Source organism: Hemitrygon akajei, chromosome 13 (assembly GCF_048418815.1).
Source record: "Hemitrygon akajei chromosome 13, sHemAka1.3, whole genome shotgun sequence".
Taxonomy (NCBI): domain Eukaryota; kingdom Metazoa; phylum Chordata; class Chondrichthyes; order Myliobatiformes; family Dasyatidae; genus Hemitrygon; species Hemitrygon akajei.
The window spans coordinates 14,391,225-14,415,409 of record NC_133136.1 but is presented as its reverse complement, the minus strand read 5'-3'; the positions used below and the strand labels follow the sequence as shown (position 1 = coordinate 14,415,409).

Sequence of the window (24,185 nt, the reverse complement as noted above, 5' to 3'; positions counted from 1 at the left end):
TGAGTGATGTTATCTCTTTTTGTTCAAGAGCCTGATGGTTGAGGGGCAATAACTGTTCCTGAACGTGGCAGTGTGAGTCCTGAGGCTCTTGTACCATTTTCCTGATGGGAGCAGCCTGCCCCAATGGTAAAAATACATTCCCTTTGTGTATTCTTCACTTAAGCAAAACTCAGTTGTCATTTTATAACAATTTCTGCATATATTTAGACACTATGTTGACACAATATTTAGACACAATATGTTGTTAAAATATTGTCAATATTGATCTTTCCCCCAAACAGATTCACTTTAACAAATCAAATTCTTCTGCTGAATTTGTGGCAAAAGAATCAGGGCCACAGACTATTATCCCATTGTGAATTCTCTCATTGGAGGATGGCATTGAGAGGGATAATAAATCAGCCATGATGGAATGGCAGAGCAGACTCGATGAGCTGAATGGCCTAATTCTGCTCCAATGTCCTATGGTCTTATGGTCCTCTCATTGCTCAGAGAAACCTAATACATTCTTCATTGATCTAAATGCTTTCAAAGTGGCATTGGACTGATGTGAAATTTTCCTATCCAGGGACATAAATTAATATGGATTAAAATAAGGATTTTGCATTTCAAAAGACAAGAAGAAACAACCCAAATGCACTCTCTCATCCTCAGGCCAGTGTGCAGTCAGAGGAATGGAAGGAATTGTGGACAGAAAAATATTATTAAAAATCTGCTTGTCCCAATGGCTTGTCGAATGAATATAGAATTCAAAGAGATGGGGCAGAGTGAGAAAGTCCCAAACTAAATCCTTGGCACACACATCACAGCCTACAAGGCAGTCTTTCCTCAAAGGACACTATTAATCATCAAAAAGGAAAACACCACAGCTGCTGGAAATATAGAACGTAGAACAGTACAGCACAGGAACAGGCCTTCAGCCCACAATGTCATGCCAAAGTAATTAAGCTAATGACAACTAATCCTTTTTGATTGCACCTGGTCCTTATCCAATCTCTGCAGATACATAAGCCTTTCTAAGAGACCTTTAAGTGGCTCTATCATATCTCCCTCCACCACCTCACCAAGTAGCGCATTCCATACAAACATCAATCTGTGTAAAAAAGAACTTGCCTTAAACAGCTCCTTTGAACTTTTGCCTCTAACATTAACCTAGTATTAGACACTAGGTTATTCTTTTGTTATTCCTTTCCTTGTGGCCCATTGAATGGTATTTTCTGCCATGTCATTAACATTTATCTGTTTTTTACGAGCTCGATGCTCAGCCAATCATGGATAGAAAGTGTGCATGGAAAGACTAGGTCTGAACCCTGGAGCATTCAGCACAAAGCCCAGTGCCGATGGCACTGTACTACAGGCAGGCAATTCGACATGTTGATCCTGGGATAAAGATACCAGTTTTCTACTCTATCTATGCCTCTTATGATTTCTAAACTTCCGTCAGGCCTCTCTTTGGTCTATAAAACAAGCCTAGTTCATCCAAACTTTCCTTATAGCACATGCCCCCTAATCCAGCTAGCATCCTGGCAAACGTCTATTGCACTCTCTCCAAAGCATTCACATTCCCGCTATAATGGGGCAACCAGAATTGAATGCAGTACTCCAGATTAGGGAGGCAGGGTGGAGATACATCTCTATCAAAGGAGTTGTAAAGCACTCCTTCCCTCTGTTAGCCTGCAGGTGACTCTTGAGCAAGGTGTAGCACCTGCTTAGACCCCTGGTCAAGGTCATGCGAAACCATGGGAGCAAGTAGTGGATGGTTCTATGAGCAGTAGTGCATATCATGTCCTGATTATGCAACCACTGACACCAGGCAGGCAGTCTCTGAAGTGTATTGATAATGGCTGAGGTCACCCGTCTTGTAAAGCACTGCCCAGAAGAAGGCAGTGACAAACTATCTCTCCAGAAAAATGTGCCAAGAACAATCAATGGTCATGGTTAAGACTGTGGTCACCCACACCTTACGACACAGCACATAATGATGATGATAATAACCAGATGAGGCCTACCCAGAGTTTTATAATGCTGCAACATAACTTTCTGACTTTTGAACTCAGTTCTTTGACTAATAAGGGCAAGCATGCCATATGTTTTCTTTAACAAAAAAAAAGTCAAGCACGTAAAGGCAAGTGTCTTTACCAGAAATTTAAAATAAAATAAAAACTGCGTTTCCACCGACATCTTTGGAGAGAAGATGCATCAAATCCTGTTTCAGAGCTGAAAATGCAAATTAGGTTCCTTTTGCTTTGTTCTGTTCTTGGTCCTCTGTTAAAAAGTACATATGATCAAGAGAGTACATATCGAGTAATTAGAGGATGAGGAGTGGTTTTACAGCATAGGAACAGGCTTGTTTGACCCACAACGTTGTGCTGAACAAATTAAATTAGTAATTTAACGGCCAGCTAAACTAATTTATTCTGCCTACACAGTGCCCATAACCTTCCATGTGCCAATCTAAACATCTCTTAAAAGTCCCTAATGTACCTCCTCTACTGCCACCCTAGGCAGTGCAGTCCAGACTTCCACCAGTCTTTGTGTAAACTACTTGCCCCTCAAATCTCGTTTGAAATTACCACCTCTCACCTTTAATGGATGCCCTCTGGTTTCAGACATATCAACCCTGGGAAAGAAGTACTGTCTGTCAACCCTACCTATGCCTCTCATAATCTTATAAACCTCTATCATATCTCCCCTCAGCCTCTGCCGCTCCAGAAAAAATAACCCAAGTTTGTCCAACCACTCAGCACATGGCCGTCTAATCCAGGGAATATCCTGGTAAACCTCTTCTTCATTCTCTTCAAAGCCTTGATATCTTCCTCTAATGAGGTGACCAGAACTGTATGCAATACTCCAGATGCTGCCTAACTACTATTTTATAAAGCTGCAGCATAACTTCTTGACTTTTGAACTCAATACCTTGCCTAATAAAAGCAAGCCCTTCTCCAGTCCTGTATCTCTTTCACCATTCAACTTGCCAGCTCTTCACCTATCACCTTGTGTTTCTCTCTCCCCTTCCCCACCTTTTAAATCTACTCCTCATCTTTTTTTCTCCAGTCCTGCTGCAGGGTCTCGGCCTAAAACATTGATTGTAATTTTTTCCATAGATGCTGCCTGGCCTGCTGAGTTCCTCCAGCAATTTGTGTGTGTTGCTTGGATTTCCAGCATCTGCAGATTGTCTCTTGTTTCTGATGAGAATTCCCATTACTTTCTGTTTTAGTTTGCTTCAATTCCCACCTAACATCTATCAGGTAAAGATTTAAAAAAGAGGTGAAAGATCAGCTTTATTTGTCACATGTACATTGAGACATACAGTAAAATGGATCATTTGAGTCAAGGACCAACACAATTTGAGGACATCATGAGGGCAGCCTGCAAGTATTGTCACACTTACAACATAAACAACATGCCCACAACTTACTAACCTGAACCGATATATCTTGGGCATGAAAGTCCGCAAATGCTGGAAATTCAAAGCAACACACAGAGAATGCTAGAGGAACTCAGCAGGTCAGACAGCACCTGTGGAAAAGAATAAACAGTCGATGTTTTGAGCCAAGACTCTTCTGGAACATTGATTGTTTATTCTTTTCCATAGATAGTGTCTGACCTGCTGAGTTCCTCCAGCATTTTGTGTGTGTTGCAATACATCTTGAGAATCTGAGAGGAAACCGAAGTAATTAGGGGAAACCCACACAGTCATGGTGAGAACATGCAAACTCCTTACAGACAGCAGTAGGAAACAAACCCAGTTCACTAGCGCTGTTAGCTACTACTCTGCCATGTCGCCCCAGTTGATAGAAGACTGCAGCTCTAAATTAGGGTTGGACTCCAGGGGTGGGACATATGAAGGTGGGTTGTAAACTATCCTTGTCACACTATCCAACTCATCTCTGTGAGGCACCACAAGCTTTCAAGCATGACTGTGCTCTTGGTTGCAGACCAACAATAACCTGGATCTGTGCTTAAATCTCATGTGCAATAATAGCATTACAAAGCTTTCACATGCGATTCACAAAGGTATTTATAGACCAGTTAGCCTGACCTCGGCGACTGGGAAGATTTTGGAGTTAATTGCTAAGGATGAGGATATGCAGTAGTTGCTGACGCAGGGCAAAATAGGACAAAGTCAGCATGGCTCCCTTCAGGGAAAATCTTACCTGACAGGCCTGTTGTATTCTTTAAGGACGTTATATGTAAGATGGATAAAGGGGATGCAGTGGATATTGCATATTTGTACTTCCAGAAGGCCTTTGACAAGGTGCCACACATGAGGCTGCTTACCAAGGTAAGAGCCCATGGTATTATAGGAAAGTTAGAGCATTGGCTGATTGGTAGGAGGCAGTGAGTGGAAATAAAAGGATCCTTGTCTGGTTGGCTGCCAGTGATTAGTGCTGTTCCACAGGGGTCGGTGTTGGGACTGCTTCTTTTTATGCTGTATCTCAATGATTTAGATGATGGAACAGATGGCTTTGTTGCCAAGTTTGCAGATAATACAAAGTTTGGTGGAGGGGCAGGTAGTGTTGGGGAAAAAGGTAGACTGCAGACAGACTTAGACAGATTAGGAGAATGGACAAGGAAGTGGCAAATGAAATACAATGTTGGAAAATGCATGGTTATGCCCTTTGGTAGTTGAAAAAATGTGCAAACTATTTTCTAAAATGGAAATCCACGAATCTGAGATGCAAAAGGATTTGGGAGTCCTTGTCCAAAACACCCTAAAGGTTAACTTGCAGGTAGAGTTAGCATTTATTTCAAGAGGTCTAGAATACAAGAGCATGGATGTGATGCTGAGGCTTTATAAGACACTAGTGAGGTCTCACCTTGAGTATTGAGTTTTGAATTTTGAGCCCTTCATCTTAGAAAAGATGTGCTGTTATTGGAAAGAGTTCAGAGGAGGTTCACAAGGATGATTCTGGGAATGGAAGGGTTATCATATGAGGAACGTTCCATGGCTCTGGGTCTGTACTCGCTGGAATTTAGAAGGATGAAGGGGATCTCATTGAAACCTTTTGTATGTTAAAAAGCCTAGACAGAGTAAATATGGAAAGGATGTTTCCCATGGTGGGGGAGTCTAGGACAAGAGCGCACAGCCTCAGGATAGAGGGGTGTCCATTTAAAACAGAGATACAGAGAAATTTCTTTAACCAGAGGATGGTGATTTTGTGGTATTTGTTATCACAGGCAGCTGTGGAGGCCAGGACCTTGGGTATATTTAAGGTAGAGATCAATAGGTTCTTGATTGAACATGTCATCAAAGGTTATGGAGAGAAGGCTAGGGAGTGGTGTTGAGGAGGGGAAAAAAGGATCAGCCATGATTGAATGGCAGAGCAGAATGGATGGGCCAAATGTCTAATTCTGCTCCTTTGTCTTATGGTCTTGTGTTAGCTGGATCAAGGGGCTTGAATTATAAGGAGATATTAAATAGGCTGGGGTTGTTTTTCTCTGTGGCATAAGAGATTAAGGAGTGACCGTATAAAGTAAATTAAATACAGGTGGATATTAAATTGTGTGGGAATCAATAGGGTGAATGGTCACAGTCTTTTTCCCAAGGTAGTGAAGCATCATGGGATGGGATGGAGATACACCTCTACCAATGTAAGAAACTCCTTCCCTCCACTAGCCTGTAGGTCGCCCTCGGGCAAGGTGTAACACCTGTTTCGCCCCCTGATCAAGGTCACAGAACCCATGGGAGCAGGTGGTGGATGGTCATATGAGTAGCTGGTGCATATCACAAGTCCTGGTTATGCGACCACTGATGCCAGGCAGACAATCTCTGAAGAGTATTGATAATGGCTGAGGTCACCCGTCTTGTAAAGACACTGCCCAGAAGAAGGCAGTGACAAGCCACTTCCGTAAAAACATTTGCCAAGAGCAATCATGGTCATGGATAAGAACATGATTGCCCACGTCATACGACACGGCACATAATGACGATGAGTGAAGCGTAAAACTGGAGGGCGGAGATTTACGGTCAGATTGGAAAACTTCAAAGGGGATGTGAGGGGAAAACTTTTCACACAGAGAGTGAAGGGTATGTGGAATAAGCTGCCAGAGGAAGCTGTTGAGGCACTGAAAAGATGTTTAGACAGAAAGGTCTAGGGGGGTAGGAGCCAAGTAATTTGCTTACAGGGAAGAAGCGATAGTAGCAAAAGTTGTTGCTTGAGGCGCTAGAGTTAGAAATCCTGCCCACATTGGCCCATGCTGGTGCAGGGAAAGACCTAGCCTGCTGTGCCTGGCAGTTGGTGCCATTTGTCAGTCTCCGGCACCTCAGAGCTATAGAAGGCCGAAGTTGCAGTTCATAGCTAAAATGGATTCCAAAATCTGATGACTGGAAGCCCATCTAAAGAATATAATTCTAGATCTGGCTACCTTGAGTTAAGCTTTCAGCAGTGTGGAGAGTTGTTATTTCACAGTTTTTAATCATATAAACTTCCCTAACCCTCTATTGGGAGTCAATCTTTCCACATCCCCCATTCCTGACCAACTGCACCTCCACTCACTACCACTTACGTCTGCTGCACCGTTTATCGATACACATGAATAAAGAGCAGCTTAGACCATAAGATAATAAGACTTAGGAGCAGAATTATGCCTTTTGACCAATTGAGTCTGCACATTCATTTATTGATTTAATATCCCTCTCAACCCCATTCCCCTGCCTTCTCCCTGTAACCTTTGATACTCTGACTAATCAATAATCTATCAACCTCTGCTTTAAATATACCTAATGACTTGGCCTCTACAGCCATCTGTGGCAATGAATTCCACAGATTCACCATCTTCTGGCTAAAGAAATTCCTCCTCAACTCTGTTCTAAATGGATGTCCCTTTATTCTGAGGCTGTGTCCCCTGGCCCTAGACGCTCCAACTATAGGACACATCCTCTCCACACCCACTCTATCCAGGCCTTTCAATAATCAATAGGTTTCAATGAGATTACCAACCCTCCCCCCATTCACATGTTATCTAAGCTCCAGTGAGTAAAAACCCAGAGGTATCAAATGCCCCCACATACATTAACACTTTCCATCCCAGAATCATTCTCATGAACCTCCTCTCAACCCTCTCCAATGCAAGCAAATCCTTCCTTAGATTAGGGGCCCAAAACTGCTCACAATACACCAAGTGTAGTCTGACCAATGCCTTTTAAAGCCTCAGTTTCACAAGTAACTAAAAGAAAAATTTCCAGTCTGATCAAATGCAACATGTCCTGTCTATTTAATATAACAAATTATATCAATGTTGGAAAATTAAAGGCAGTAATACATGCAGGGGTAGGATTAAAACAAAACCTGCACACTATTTTAAAAGTTTCTTCCCCAGGCAGTTAACCTGATCAACCATTCTACTTTGTAGTTAGCCCTCCCAAACTCTCTGTCTAATTAACAGGTCAGGCAGCATCTATGGAAACGAATTAACAGTTGACATTTCGGGCCACGACCCTTCTTATCTATTACCTGTCACTGCACAGTAAACACCTTAAACCACTTTTAATAATGCTGTTTACATTGTAAATATATGCTGGTATTTATGTAGTTATGCATATTCTATTCCATATCCATGCTTTAACCTCTAACTTTATATTTTATATCATTCTTTATTCTTTTGAATGTTGTTTTTTGTTACATGTTATACCAATGTACAACAAATTCCTAATACATGTAAATGTACATTTATGGCAATTAAAGTTGATCCTAGATCCTTGACATTCAATATATTAGGAACGCCTTCTACCATCAGATTTCTGAGCAGTCCATGAACATATCAACACTACTTTGCTCTCTATTTGCACTATTTATTAATTTTTATTTATATTCTTATTGTAATTGATGGTCATTTTTATGCACTGCATAGTACTGCTGCTGCAGAACAACAAATTTGATGACATACGTCGATGATAATAAACCTGATTCTGATTCTCATTCTAATCATTGTCTTGTCCCATTACAGGGTGAAAGAGGTGCACCAGGACCAAGGGGATCCCCTGTAAGTGAAATGATACCGATCTATAGAATTTAACTGAAAAAAGAAGTTGCAATTAAATAAAGTGTTATAAAACTGCACATTTGGTAATACATGAGCATGTAATCACTGCACTTCACTGTAGATGTTTTAAATGTGATTTTTTAATTCAGTTTACATTGTAAATGTAACTGTGCCAAAGTCTTAGGTACATATATATAGCTAGGAGCCTAAGACTTTTGCAGAGTATTTTAATAATTTTTTTGTATTGCACTGTACTGCAGCCACAAAATAAACAAATTTCACAACATATGTGAGCGATGATAAACCTGATTCTGATATGACTGGCAGTGGATCGGGGGCAGGGAAAGTGGAATCCTGGTTGGGAAAAGGGGAAGAGAGAGGGAGGGAGCAGGAAGCACCAGAGAGGCATTCTGTAATGATCAATAAACCAATTGCTTGGAATCAAATGATGTCTCAAGGCTGGGTGTGTCTGCACCCATGACTTCTCCAGCCCTTAGTGCTCCTTCTCTGCCACCTGTCCCACACCCTTCCCATGGCGTTCCACCCTCCTCAGTCTTCCCAACATCTTTTGCACCAGCGAAATTTACAAACCCACTCTCCGCTCCACATTGACAAATGCAATGCTGTGCAAAAGTCTTAAGTACTCTAGCTACATATATACTGCATGGCACTACATATGGCGAATAAAGTTCATCCCTGATCCTTGAAAAGAGGAGGACCTCATTTATTGCTCTATTAATAAACAAGTAAATGACAGCATGTGCGCTGGTGAACAAATTTCTAATTTCCAGAGGGAAGCGGTGGTAGGGATATACCTATGTGTTTTTGATTGCTGGCCTAAATCCATCCATGAATAGTTAATTACTGAGCACATGAAAGCACATACACTTAAAACATTTAATGATCCTACATGACGACCGATGCCAGAAGGATTCAAACTTTCATTTTGAAGCTTTTATTCAGAATAAAATCACCATCTGTTAATAAAGAGCACATTTCAAATCTTCCTTTGTACAAGAAAAGAAATACCTGGGATACCTATTAACAATGTTAGTGCAAAGGAAGATCAGTAAACTCACCAGACCAGTCTTACCAGAAGGCCATAAGATGTAGCAGCAGAATGAAGCCATTTTGGCCCATCGAGTCTGCTCTGCCATTTCATGATGACTGATCCATTTTCCCTTTCGGCTCCAATCTCCTGCCTTCTCCACATATCTCTTCATGCCCTGACCAATCAAGAATCTATCAACCTTTGCCTTAAATATACATAAAGACTTGGCCTACACAGTCTCCTGTGGCAATGAGTTCCACAGATTCACCACTCTCTGGCTAAAGAAATTCTTTCTCATCTCTGTTCTAAAAGGACACCCTTCTATTCTAAGGCTGCGTCCTCTGGTCCTAGACTCTCCCACCATAGGAAACATCCTCTCCACATCCACTCTATCAAGGCCTTTCATCATTCAATAGGTTTCAATGAGGTCACCCCTCATTCTTCTGAATTGTAGTGAATTCCTTGAAAACATGAGCAGCATTTTAAGGCAATGTGGCTAGACCATAAGGTGTAAGAGCGGAATTAGGCCATTCAGTCCATTGAGTCTGCTCCACCAAGGGCAGAAACTTCTGCTATCCTGAGTAATACATGCAAATATGCAAGATGCTGGAGGAACTCTGCAGGTCGGGCAGCATCTATGGAAAGGAATAAACTGTCGACATTTCGGGCTGATTTTTTTTCTAAGATTTTACTATATTGTGTATCCGAATATGTTAATGGCCCATTTTTACATATATTGAAACATCTAAGTACATTAGAGCTGCATTGCAGAGGTAGGTTATTGTATTGTCCTGAAGAAGAGTCTTGGTCTGAAATGACAACTGTTTATTCCTCTCCTTTGATGCTGCCTGAACTGCTGAGTTCCTCCAGCATTTTGTATGTGTTGCTCTGGATTTGCAGCCTCTACAGAATCTCTTGTGTTTATCCTTTGGCTCTCCTGCTCTCCAGTGCAGAAGTATAAACTCTACCAGGTCAGTTGGAATAATTCCAATTCCGAGTCCAGTTGAGGTCAGGCAGTCAAGAAGATGGCAGCAGATTGATGGAAGAAGATGAGCAGGGGTGTGGTGTAGGTATCAGGATTGACCTCATTTTAGAACACAGAACTCTACAGCACGGTACAGGCTGTTTGTTGTGCTGATCTTATAACCTACTCTAAGATCAATCTAACCTTTGCTCCGACAAAACTCTTCATTTTTCTATCATCCATGTGCTTATCTAAGAGCTTCTTAAATGTCCCTAATATATCTGCCTCGACTACCACCCCTGGAAAGGTATTCCATACAGCCACCACTCCCTCTGTGCAAAACACCTACCTCTGACATCCTCTTTATACTTTCCTCCAGATACCTTAAAATCATACCTCACACACACACCCCCACATTTTAGCTCCCCCCCTCAAAAAAGTCTTTGGCTGTCCACTCAATGTATGCCTGTTATTGTTCTGTTTTGTAACTTCAAAACATTAAACTAATTCAAAGGAGGATACAACAGTCCAAAATACAGGTTACGAGCTTATTTTTAACCAAGGTGCGAGCTTATCATGTGAAAGCGTAATGATGAATGTAAGTCACGTATTTATACATATAACTCATACTAAATTAGTTAAGTGAACTAGAATGCTTAATCGAACAATATATATACAAGATTACTCAAATATTATTGAAATATTAAATACACCAACACTATTCATCTTGTACACCTTTATCAAGTCAATTTCTAGTTACTCAATGTGCAAAAACCATCTGTTGGTCAAGATAAAATGAGCCAGGTACTATAAAAGCCAATGTTTATTGTTGGCCCTTAGCTTGGCTTAAAAAGAAGATATTCTTTCACTCCATAAGAGACATTAAAGCTGAGAGGTACTTGAACAAATTACAAGTAGATACAACTGCTCCAGCATGTTCCACTATTTAGTACAATTATAGCTAATCCTAATTAACCAAAACTGCTACAACTATCCTAAAAACACTTGCAAATCTGTAGACTCACTGATACATATATTGCAGCATCCTTTCACAATGTTCATGAATTACAGTGAACGGTCAGGACAGCAATAAAGATCAGAGGCTGCAATCTACCATCACTACAGGATTTATAAATGTCTAGAACAAAAAAGCAAGTAGGTAAAAAATCATTGTGGACACTACCCAGCCAGAAAACTATTTTTTCCAAAATTTCCTATCTGAAATCACTATAAGGCTATTAAAACAGAAACCTCACGCATTTTAAAAGTTTCTTTCCCCAGACAGTTAGTCTGATCAACCCTTCCAGTTAGACCCTATCCCACCCCCTCTATCTATTACAGCCATCACTACACTGTGAACACTTTAGGCCACTTTTTATAATGCTGTCTACATTGTATATGGAATATCCATTGGATATAAAATAAAATGTCATTAATTCATAAAAACATATTTGTATACATTTTATTCCATATCCATCCATTAATCTCTAACTTTGTTTTATATAATATTTTATTATTTATAATTGTTGAATGGTGTTGTTTTTATTACGTGTCAACACACCACAGTAAATTCCTAATATATATAAGTGTATATGGAAAAATAAAGACTTTCACACCATAACATCAGGACCAGATCTAGAAAATTTACAAAGCTTACTCGAAAGTGCAGAGAATAATTTTGCAATAGGAATCCCTGTTTCTAAGATCTGTCGTAGGGTCTTCAGTTTGAAACGTTAACTCGTGTTTCTTATTTCACAGATGTTGCCAGGTGCACAAAGCCTCAGCTGTATATTCCTTGAAATGTAGAAGCAATTAAGTTGCTCTTTCAAAACTAATATTGAGAAATTATTGTTTGCAGGGTCCGCCAGGCTCCTTCGATTTTTTGCTGCTGATGTTGGCAGACATTAGAAATGACATTGCCGAGCTCCAGTTGAAGGCTTTCGGCCGTGGAAATGGCGCCACTGCAGAGGAGCCGCTGAGTCACGAGATTTCTGACTGGGGATCAGGTGAAGACCACAGACACAGAGGCCCATCAGAAGAATTCCCAAAGAGACCAACTGCATGGAAGTGAAATGGCTTTCAAAGCTGTTTAACAGTTCTCTTCCATTGGAACTAGACTGAAGGGATTGAATCAGTGAGGATGTAATAAATTTCGCTATGCTGGTGTAGAATTTTATTTCAATATCAGTATCAGAGAACTACTTTTATTGAGAGTAATAATTGAGATGAGGTCTAGAGTTTTGATGTAGTTCCATTATATAACAGACCAGACTGACAAATTCTGAGCAAATATTTTGTCACATTTAACATTTCAGATCTATGAGAAGGAAATGTGCACAATCTTCCCTAATACAGGCAATTGCCGTATCTTGCTTCTATCGCAAAACTTTACTCACATTTTTAGTTTTGTTCATGATTTCTGTATTTAGGAATTACTGGTTCTTTTATAAATTATATCAGATTATTCAGCAGACCTGAAATTAGAAGGTACGTTAAGCATAAACAAGAGCACAGAACATTGAATAGTACCGTACTGAACAAGCCAGTTGGCAATGATGTGCCGATCTTGATGGTAATTTATACTGAGTTTCCTCCTCCTGTTTCTCATTGATATACCCTGCCACCTCATTCCCTTTGTATCCATGTGTCTATCTAAGAGCCTCTTAAACCCTACTGAACTGCCTTTTTCCACTACTACTCCTGGTAACCCATTACAGTCACCTATCACTCTTTGCATAAAAACCTTGTCCCTCATGTCATTTTTTAAATCTCCTCCATCTAACCATAAAAGCATGTTTTCTAGTGTTTTGACATTCCTACACTGGGGAACAGATTCTGACTATCTACCCTATCCATACCTATCATAATGTTAAAAACCTCTATCAGGTCTCCCCTCAGCCTCCGACATTCTAAGAAGAATAACCCAAGTTTGTCCGATCTGTCTTTAGAGCTCACACCTTCTAATCCAGGCAACATCCTGGTGAAGGCACATGTTCCTTATAACTTCTCTACTAATCTATCCAGTGTGGTGAGTTGGAGGTGCACCTCTACCAGAGGAGCCTGTAGGTCACCCTTGGGCAAGGTGTAGCACCTGCTTAGCCTCCTGCTCAGGGTCACGTGACACCATGGGAGCAGGTGGTGGATGATCGTATGAGCAGCTGGTGTACATCACAATCCTGGTTAAGTGACCGTTGGCACTAGGCAGACAGTCTTTGAAGAGTATTGATAATGACTGGGCTCATCTGTTTTGTAAAGACACTGCCCACACGAAGGCAATGACAAACATCTTCTGTAGAAAAAATTGCCAAGAATGATCATACACAATGATGATAATGATGACCACCTTATCCACTTACATAGCCACTTGCAGTGAATGATGGACCTGGACCTCAAGATCCTTCTGTACCTCAATGCTAACAAGGGATCTACAATTAACTGTATCATTTCTCCTTCCTTTTGACCTCCCCAAATGCACCTCCTCACACTTGCCCAAATTAAAAGACCATGTGCAACTTCTCTGCCTATGTGTGTAACAGATCCATATCCACCTTATTATTTAATAGTTCTTCACTCCGTCCTCAACTCCTCTAATCTTGGGGTCATCAGCAAACTTGATAATCCACCCATCTACTCTTCTATCAAAATCATTGATATATCACAAAATACAGAGATCCCAGCACCGATCTTTGTGGAACACCACTGGTCACGGACCTCCAGCTTGAATAACAGCCTTTCACCCCTACTGTCTATCTTCTTTGGGCAAACCAGTTCCAAACCCAAACTTGCAGTTCTCTGCATCTTTATCTTCCAAAGCAACTGACAACAAGGAACTTTGTCAAATGCCTAACTGAAGTCCATATTTGTGAATAATGGCCACTACCTTACCCTGATCAAGCTCCTCAACACACTCAATCAAATTTGCCCCCACATGAAGCTGTGCTGACCACCTCTAAATAGGCCCTGTCCTTCTAAACATGCACAAATCCTAACCCTCAGTATCCTCTCCAATAGCTTTCCTACCATTGTCGTGAGACTCGCTGGCCTATAATTACCTTGATTGTCCCTGTTTCCCTTCTTGAACAAAGGTCCAACATCTGCTACTCTCCAGTGCTCTGGGAGCTCAGCTGTTGCTAGTGAAGACACAAAGATTCTTGTCAAAGCCCTAGCAACTTGCTTTCTTCAATATTCAGGGATTGATGCCTTCAGTCTCTGGGGTATTATCTACTGTAATGCTTTTCAGAAGACCCATTACTGTCTCCTCCTCTATATTGAAATGTGCCAGCATATTGGCATGCCCCACTCTGTTGTCACTATCCACCAACTCCTTCTCCTTGGTAATAATGACACAAAGTACTCATTTAGCATTTTGCCCTGACTCCAAGGACATATTCCCTCCTTTATGTGGGCATGAGTAGACTGACCCTCTCCTTAATTATCTTCTTTTTCTTAATATAAGTATAAAATGCATTGGGATTACTGTTGACCCTGCTTGCCAAGGACATTGCATGGTGTATTTTGCCAATTTCCCAATCACCTATAAGAGCACTTTCCTCCTATCTTTATATTCCACAAGAGCCCATTCTGATTGTAGCTTCCTAAACTTTTTTAAAGTTCAGAGTAAATGTATTATCCAAGTATATATGTGTCACCATGTACAACCCTGAGATTCATTTTCTTACAACATTCACAGTAAGAAAAACAGAAGAATCAATGAAAAACTGCTCACAAAGGTGGACAAATTACCAAGGTACAAAAGATCATCCTGATTAAATTTAAGATCTCTTGAGTTATTCAGGGTTCCCTTACCTTGCCCTCATTATCCTTAGCCTTCCTGGAACAAACCAGTCCTGCACTCTGCTCAAATAACTCCCATACGTCAGACATGCACTTGTCCGACAGCGTCATCTGACACCAATGGCTAATTTGAAAAAAGTTCTTCTGTAAATTTAATTTCTTTCATAATAATAATTCTGCTGTGTTCCAAGCATTTTTTTTAATTCCAGTTTCCATGTCTCAGGCAGTGTACAAGATTAATGGCAGGATTCTTAGCAGTGTGGAGGATCAAAGGGATCTTGGAGCCCATGTACGTACACAGATCCATCAAAGTTGCCACGCACGTTAACAGGGTTATTAACAAAGCGAATGGTGTATTGGCCTTCATTAGTCAGGGCTTTGAGTTCAAGAGCTGCGAGGTACTGTTTCCGCTCTATAAAACCCTAGTTAGAGCATGCTTGGAGTATTGTGCTCAGTTCTGGTCACCTCATTATAAGAAGGATGTGGAAGCTTTCGAGATGGTGCAGAAGAGATTTAACAGGATGCTTCCTGGAGTAGAGAACATGTCTTATAATGATAAGTTGAGTGAGCTGGGGCTTTTCACCTTGGAGTAAAGGAGGATGAGGGGCAAATTGATAGAGATGTACAAGATGATAAAAGACATAGATAAAGTGAACATTTGAGACTTTCCAAGGGCGGCAATGACTAATATGAGAGGGCATAATTTTAAGGTGATTGGAGGAGACATCAGAGGTGGGTTATTTAAACAGAGTAGGTTGTGCGTGGAATGCCCTGCCAGAGGTAGAGACAGAGGCAGATACGTTACAAACATTTAAGAGACTCTTAGATAAGCACAAGTATGATAGAAAAATGGAGGGCTATATAGGAGGAAAGGGTTATATTAATCTTGGAGTAGGCTTGAGTTTCTTGAGTTCTATTTGAAGTAATTTTCAGATGAGGACAGACAAAGCCAGACTGCGCCTCTTGTTGCAGCTTGGCCTGATGGGAGTAATTATTGTTTCTCCACCTCAGGCCTTTACCCTCTTTTTTTCCAGGGGTTGGTCTTATCTTCTCCATAATTCCCTGGGGCTATTATACATTAGTAAACATTACTGACCATAGTATCATCTAGAAGGTTAGGGCATTTATAATAAATGTCTGAAAATATTGCTATTTAGTATACTAACGAATGCTTTCCACTTTCGCAGCCAAAATCAGAGCAGACCTGATAGGCCCAATAGCCTAACTCTGTTCCTATGCCTTACTGTCTGAGCACCACATGCTTTACACTCAAACTTTCACCCATTACATCAATCCAGTTGAATAGCCTGTCATCTGCCATGTGGGCCTACATTCTGTGAAATGAGAATGGCCCCGTTTCTGTGTTGTTAATCCGTTAGACTCTTGAGACTTCTTTTCTGCTTTGTAACCAGGCTTTATAATGCAATGAATCCAAAATCTAGTGTCTTCCCACAGACAAACTTTCCAAAGGGATGTTTGGACCACAGTGCTTAAATGACAAAGTTGGGTTATACATTAGAGGACACTGTTCCTGTCAGTTTGAACGACCGATACGATTGAGTTTTAGAGGAGCAGGTGAAATAGAAAAGAAACAACTTATGCTCCTTAGCAGGCTGAGGCCAAAGCACAGCTTTGAAATAGTGGAGTAACACACACAAACTGCTAGAGGAACTCAGCAGGTCAGGTAGCATCTATGGAAAAGAATAAAGAGTTGACATTTTAGGCCAAGATCCTTCATCAGGAAAAATGAAGAAGGGGGAAGAAGCCAGAATGAGAAGGTGGGAGGAGGGGGAGGTGTATCAATCTAGAAGGTGATAGGTGAAGTCATGTGAGGGGGGATGAAATAATGGAGCCACCTCTTTCAGAATATAAAAAACAACTTGATGTGCAGTGTCTGTTAGAAAATGAAAACTCTCCTCATAATTAAAAATGGTCAAATTTGAATCTGAGAAAGGTTCTTGTTAACTAATGGCATGAAGGGATAGAATTAAAATATGCCTATGGAATTAGGGAATGGATCATTTGTGATCCTGGATTCTTGGGAAATGGATGTAAGTGACTAAGTCTCCTCGTGACTTTATTCTTTTCCATAGATGCTGCCTGGCCAGCTGAATTTCTAAAACATTTTGTGTGTGTTGCTTGGATTTCCAGCATCTGCAGATTTTCTCTTGTTTGAAATATCCTCATACTCCTGTTTCCTATGCTCCCTCCCTTGGCTGCTAATCTTCTAAACCAGGAGTTCCCACCCTTTTTCATGGCATGGACCAATACCATGGACCCATGGTCCCTAGGTTGGGAACCCCCGTTCTAGGATGTCCAGTATCTGTTTGTTATGTATGGTACTTGCATATTGTTAACTGACCGCTGGATGGCAATGTCAGAAGCAAACAGAATACATATTAATTATGTCTGTTATGAGAATTTTTCTATAAGGTTTGGAAATAAAAGAGGACTTGGTTATTACCACATCAAATGGATTATTCATTCCAGTGTAATAAAAACATGAGCTGGTGGAGATGAGTAGAGGGCACGATGTGAGTCTATAGAGGTGGGCTGTAGAGGTTTTGATGGCTGCTCACTCTGCAGAACCTACTCTCTCCTTGCCATTATGAGGGTTGCAAAAAGAACAGCCGTCAAGACTGTCACAGAGGCTGCTGAGTGAACCTCCAGGTGGCTATGGATCAAGAGGTATGAACCATGCTGGGACACAAGCTGGGGCCTGATTAGCCCTGGCTGTGTCACCTGGGTGAGGGTGTCTGATATTGAAAGACCCAAAACACCCAGTGACTCGAGGATGCATCAGTGATTATGTGTCCCGGAACATCCAAGGATGTATCACAGCATCAATTACCAAATACTCTATCTGATATCCGTGATGTTGGACAATATCAAAGCAAAATGAGGGAAGACTTGAAGCTGCAGGAATGCGGTTCTGGAGAAGAATTCTGGAAGTACTGTGGAAGGACAGAGTAACCAATAAGGAAGTGTTGCGAAAAGCTGGAATAAGAAGAGATCTGATATCATCAACCAGCAGGAATTTCTGGGACATGTACTGAGGAATGAGAACCTAGAACATCTTGCAGTGACGGAATATGGAAGAAATAGTCATGGTCGACAGTGCATGACATCCTTGAGTTACATCAAGGGAAGGACGGGCAAAAGTTTTGAACAATTTATTATAACTTCTCAGATAAAGACAGATGAAAGACCATGATCACCCATGGCACATAGTGATGATGATCTGATATAAAAATGCGGGAGCACTCCACTGAGTACACCAGTACACACCCACATCAATACATATTCTCACACAAAACATATTGAGAGCAAACCACAGAACAAAGTTGACATGTGGATGTATGTGCTTCATGAAATGGCTGGAACATATTCTTGTCATAATCAATATCCTGTTTTGTCACAGAGATACAAAACCTCAGGACATCACACCACCTTTTGGATGATATCTGTGTGCACGTTATCACGATGGGATAACAACATCGGCGAATGAAAACTCAGTGCTACTATAATGCCTAGTATCTCTCAATACATTCTGCTGCATCAAATATCAATGGCATAAAACACCTTGTGTCTTTTCTCTTGCACGTTCTTTAGAAATCTGCCATTAATCTTGAACTTGAATTTGAATTTGAATTTAAGTCCCAACTTATCTGTTAAAATTCATCACCTCCTACTAAAATTTCAGCTGTTATATCTGCCCATTCTGCCAACCTATCTACTTTCTAGAACACAGAAGATAAAGCATAGAACAGGCCCTTCGGCCCACAATGTTATGCCGACCCTTTAGCCTACTTCAAGATCAATCTAATCCTCCCCTCCCACATGCCCTCCATTTCTCTTTCATCCATGTGCCTTTCTAAAAGTCTCTTAAACGTCCCTCATGTATCTGCCTCTACCACCAGCCTGGCAATGCATTCCCACACACCCATCAATCTCTGGGTAAAAGACCTATCTCTGTCATCACCTTATACTTCCTTCCAATCGCCTTCAAACTATGCCCTTCATATTAGCCATTTCCACCCTGAAAAAGATATGTTACCAGCCCACTTTATCTATGCCTCAGCATATTGTACACCTCTATCGGTTCTGCTGCAATAGGTCAGTATCATCCTCATTGTTTAATACACCTCCAAGATCAGATCATCAGTAATTACTGAAACCTTACTGGAATCCAGTATCCAAATGATTTATCATAGTCCTAGCACTAACCCTTGTGGACCACTCCTACCCACCATTCTTTTATTATGAATTAGTTATTGAGATACAGCATGGAATTAGCCCTTACTGCCCTTCAAGCTGTGCCGCTCATCAATCCCCCAATTAACACAGGACAATTTACACTGACCAATTAGCCTACCAACGTATGTCTTTGGACTGTAGGAGGAAAGCAGACACCCATGCGTTCACGGGGAGAACGTTCAAACTCCTTACAGGCAGCGGTGGGAATTGAACCGGCTGCCGGTACTGTAATGTGCTGTGCTAACCACGACACCATTATGCCACTGCAATCTGCTTACCCCATTCTTACACCAGCTTCGTGATCCAATCTGCATGGGTAGAATTTGTTGCAGTCAGTTCATCAAGCTTCTCTGTTACTTTGTTAAAAAAAATAGGTTAGCTAGTTAAACTCAATTAGATTACTTACATACCTTGACTTTTATAAATCCATGCTGCCTCTCCCTAAGTAGCTGAAATCTCCCAAGTGCCTGTAAATTTTCTATAATTTTCCACTCATGTTGAATTTGTGTATTTTAGTCACTAGGAATTTTACACAAACGCACACACACACACACACACACACACACACACACACACACACACACACACACACACACACACACACACACACACACTCACTCCCTCTTATATCCAATATTTCATTCAGTTTCTTCACAATATTTCATTTTTATTGATTTTCAAATAAAGAATATACAATTACAAATCGAAAGAGGAGTTTAACAAGTAGATAATATAAAAGACATATAAACAGCAATATTAAAGACAAAAAGCATATAATATCAAACTCAAATAGGTAATATATTATGCTGTTATATATACAATGGTCAGAGAGAAATTACAACTCCTCATAGCAATCGTAAAAAAAAGGATTGAAAATTTTATTGATAGAGAAAGAAAAACCCCACTAACTAAACTAAAACAAAAAAGAGAGAAAGAAAGAAAAAGAAAGATTGGGCAGTCCAAATGAGGATAAACTTAAAAAAGAAAGAGAGAGAGAAAAAAAAACACATCCTTCCAGTCATCTCCGAACCTTCATGGACAAGGATATTCTCCAAAGACAATAAAGAAAAATAAATAAAGATAAATTAAATCATGTGAAAATATTGAATAAAGGGTCGCCAGACTTGTTCAAAATCAAAAGATGTATCAAATGTCCGGCTTCTAATTTTCTCCAAGCTTAAACATGACATGATGGACGAGAGCCAATAGAAAACAGTGGGCGAGTTAGATTCTTCCCAGTGTAGAAAAATAGCTCTCTTAGCCAGTAGAGTTGAAAAAGCTATCACATGTTGGGCGGAGCCAGACACTTTGCTTGCTTCCTCTGGGAAAATCCCAAAAATTGCTGTAAGTGGATTAGGTTGAACATCCATATCTATAACTTTAGATAATATTCCAAACACGTCCCTCCAAAAATTATTTAAACTTACACATGACCAAAACATATGGGTTAGAGTAGCCACTTCTGCATCACATCTATCACAAAAAGGGCATATATTAGGAAAAATATGCGCCAATTTATCTTTGGACATATGGGCCCTATGTACTATCTTAAACTGAATTAAAATATGGCGTGCGCAGGTAGATGAATTATTAACTAAATAATAAATTTTACTCCATTGGTTATCTGAGAGTGAATGTTGAAGTTCTACTTCCCAGGAGCGTTGAACCCTATCATTAGGCGATGTGTGAGCATTCATTAACTGTTTATAAATGATAGCTATTAATCGTTTTTGAAAAGGTTTAAACTGAAAAATAACATAAGCCAAATTTGAAGATTTTTTATTATTATTATAATTTATTATTATTATTGTTATTATTATTCTATATTATGTATTGAATTGAACTGCTGCTGCTAAGTTAACAAATTTCATATCACATAGAAACATAGAAAACCTACAGCACAATACAGGCCCTTCGGTCCACAAAGCTGTGCCGAACATGTACTTATCTGAGAAATTACCTAGGGTTACCCATATCCCTCTATTTTTCTGAGCTCCACGTACCTATCCAGGAGTCTCTTAAAAGACCCTAACATATCCGACTCCATCACCATCACCGGCAGCCCATTCCACACACTCACCAATCTCTGCATATAAAATTCACCCCTGTCATCTCCTCTGTACCTACTCCCCTGCACCTTAAACCTGTGTCCTCTTGTGGCAGCCATTTCAGCCCTGGGAAAAAGCCTCTGACTATCCACACCATCAATGCCTCTCATCATCTTGTACACCTTATCAGGTGACCTCTCATCCTCCGTCGCTCCAAGGAGAAAAGGCCGAGTTCACTCAACCTTTTCTCATAAGGCATGCTCCCCAATCCAGGCAACATCTTTGTAAATCTCCTCTGCACCCTTTCTATGGCTTCCACATCCTTCCTGTAGTGAGGCGACCAGAACTGAGCACAGTACACCAAGTGGGGTCTGACCAGGGTCCTATATAGCTGCAACATTACCTCTCGGCTCCTAAACTCAATCCCACGATTGATGAATCCCGCCGTACGCTTTCTTATCACATGCTGGTGATAATAAACCTGATTCTGATTCTGATTATTATCACCGACATATGTTGTGAAATTTGTTATTTTGTGGCAGCAGTACAGTGCAATACACTAAAAATTAACTATAAATTACAATAAGAAATGTAAAAATGAGTCGTGCAAAAAGAGAGCAAAAAGTGTGCTTGTGTTCATAGGTTTATGGTGTGTTCACAGATTTGATGGCCGAGGGGGAGAGTGTGCAGGTTCCTGAATCGGTGATCACTGCCACTGTAGAGTGATGGGCCAGACACTTCACCACCGTAGCACTCATTTCTAACAGACCGCTTCAGACATTGAGATGTTTTTTTAAGCCTGACAATTAATTCCTTTGATTAAAGTTCAAACTTCATTTATTTTTCTGCAAATTGGTTGCTGGGAACTTGGTCAGTGTAATCTGATTTGAACGCATAAAGAGTTCCTGGGTACTCCTCAGTTTGTGTAACTTGCAGCTAGTTTGTTTTTAAATTTATAATATTCTTCAGTGAAAATATCTTGAACCAGTTTTGGATTTCATAAGTGGGGCACCTCTGAATGACAGAACTGCTGACTTCAGTAGCATCATACAGCACTGTATCGTACTGCCTGTGGTTAGTCTGAGCTTAATTCCTGGACTGGCTTCTTTAACTTGACTCTTTCCACAGATAAGAGCATAAAACATAGGAGCAGAATTAGGCCACTCGTCCCTTCATGGCTGACTTATTATCCCTCTCAACCCCACTCTTCTGCCTTCCCCCTATAGGCTTTGATGCCTTTAATAATCAAGAACCTCCACTTTAAATGTACTCAATCTCTTGATCTCTGCAGCAAGCTGCAGCAGCAAATTCCACTTATTCACCCCCACACTGGCTGAGGAATTTCCTCCTCATTTTTGTTCTGAAAGGATGTGCTTCTATTCTGAGGCTGTGCCCTCCTGTCCTGGACTCCCGCACTATAGGGAACATCCTCCCCACACCCACTCTACCTAGACCATTCAATCCTCGATAGATACCAAGGCAGTGTAAGAGTGACTCTGTAAACTTCTTCAACACTATGCTTTGCCGAGTTAAGCAGTAGTTATCTTAGATACTTTATACCCAATGGTGGACAAAATACAAATGAAAAAAGACTGAGCGAGGTCAGACTTTTCTCTTTGAAGTAAAAGAGGATGAGAGGTGATGATAGAGGTGTGCAAGATAATAAGAGGCATATATCGAGTCGACAGTCAGCACCTTTTTCCCAGGGCAGAAATGGCTTATAGAAGAGGGCATAAATTTAAGATGACTGGAGAAAAGTATGGGGGTAGGGGTGGAATGTGAGATGTAGGTTTTTTACACAGAGAGTGGTTGGTGCATGGAACATACTGCCAGTGGTGGTGGTAGAGGCAGATACCATGGGAACATTTAGGAGACTCTTAGATAGGCACATGGATGAAAGAAAAATGGAGGACTCTGTAGGAGGGAAAGGTTCAATCGATCTTGGAGTAGGTTAAAGGGCGGGCACAACATCATGGGCTGAACAGCCTGTACAGTGCTTCACTGCTCTATGTTCTAGGAAAACACAATTTTAGGATCATCATAAAAATATTACTTTGCAAATTATAAAGTGGTGGCAAGGCCTCACTTGGAGTATTGTGAGCAGGTTTGGGCCCCTTTTCTAAGAAAGGATGTGTTGACACTGCAGAGGGTTCAAAGGAGGTTCACAAAAATAATTCCAGCAGTGAAAGACTTGTCATATCAAGAGTGTTTGATGGCTCTGTGCCTGTGTTCACTAGAATACAGAAGAATGAGAGGTGACCTCATTGAAAGCCATGAACTGTTGAAAGACCTTGATAGAGTGGATGTGGAGAGGATGATTCCTATGGTGAGGGAGTCTAAGGCCAGAGGACACAGCCTCAGAACAGAGGGGAAACCTCTTAGATCGGAGATGAGAAGGAATTTCTTTAGCCAGAAAGTGGTAAATCTGTGGAGTTCATTGCCACAGGCGGCTGGGTAGATTTAAGGCATAGTTTGATTGGTCAGGGAATGAAGGGATATGGGGAGAAGGCAGGAGATTCGGGCTGAGAAGGAAAAATGGCAGAGCAGACTTGATGGGCCAAATAGCCTAATTCTGCTCCAATACCTTATGATCTTATGAAATGGCCTAATTCTGCTCCTATATCTTATGGTCTTTGTATAAAAGCATTGATGATAACCAGGAGCAGAATTCAGAATTCTGTGAACATTTTTTTACGGAAAGAACAACACTTCTTAGCCACTCAAAACCGCCCTTAGATTTTGTTGGTGATTTGTTTTCTTGAACTCACACAGCCTTTCCTGTGACAGCATGGTTAGGCAAAGCCAACAGTGATTTATTTTGATATCTGGATGCTGTATGACCTGAAGAGGGAATCATTCCCAATCATCATCTTTTCTTTCCTCATAATTTCATGTATTCAGCATTCTGGAACTTTAAACAGAGAAAAAAAAATGTTTTTGTTTAGTATTTTGAATAATTACATGTTTTGGAAAGAAATTGGGGATCATTTACCATTATAATTTAAAGACAACTGATTATCAGAGTTCAAGTTTAACTGCTGCTTCACAGCTACAGTCACCCAGTTTTAATCCTGATGTCTGTTGC

General features: G+C 40.7%; 1 protein-coding gene across 1 annotated transcript in view; it reads left to right on the top strand.

Moving 5' to 3' along the window:
• Positions 1-17,268, top strand: part of ccbe1 (collagen and calcium binding EGF domains 1) — a 385,149-nt gene extending 367,881 nt beyond the window's left edge. Inside the window, exons 10-11 of the mRNA XM_073064183.1 lie at positions 7,951-7,986; positions 11,860-17,268. Of these exons, the coding sequence (XP_072920284.1) occupies positions 7,951-7,986; positions 11,860-12,072 (249 nt within the window). The 3' untranslated portion in view covers positions 12,073-17,268. The remainder of the gene's footprint in view (positions 1-7,950; positions 7,987-11,859) is intronic.
• The last annotated feature ends 6,917 nt before the right edge of the window (positions 17,269-24,185 follow it).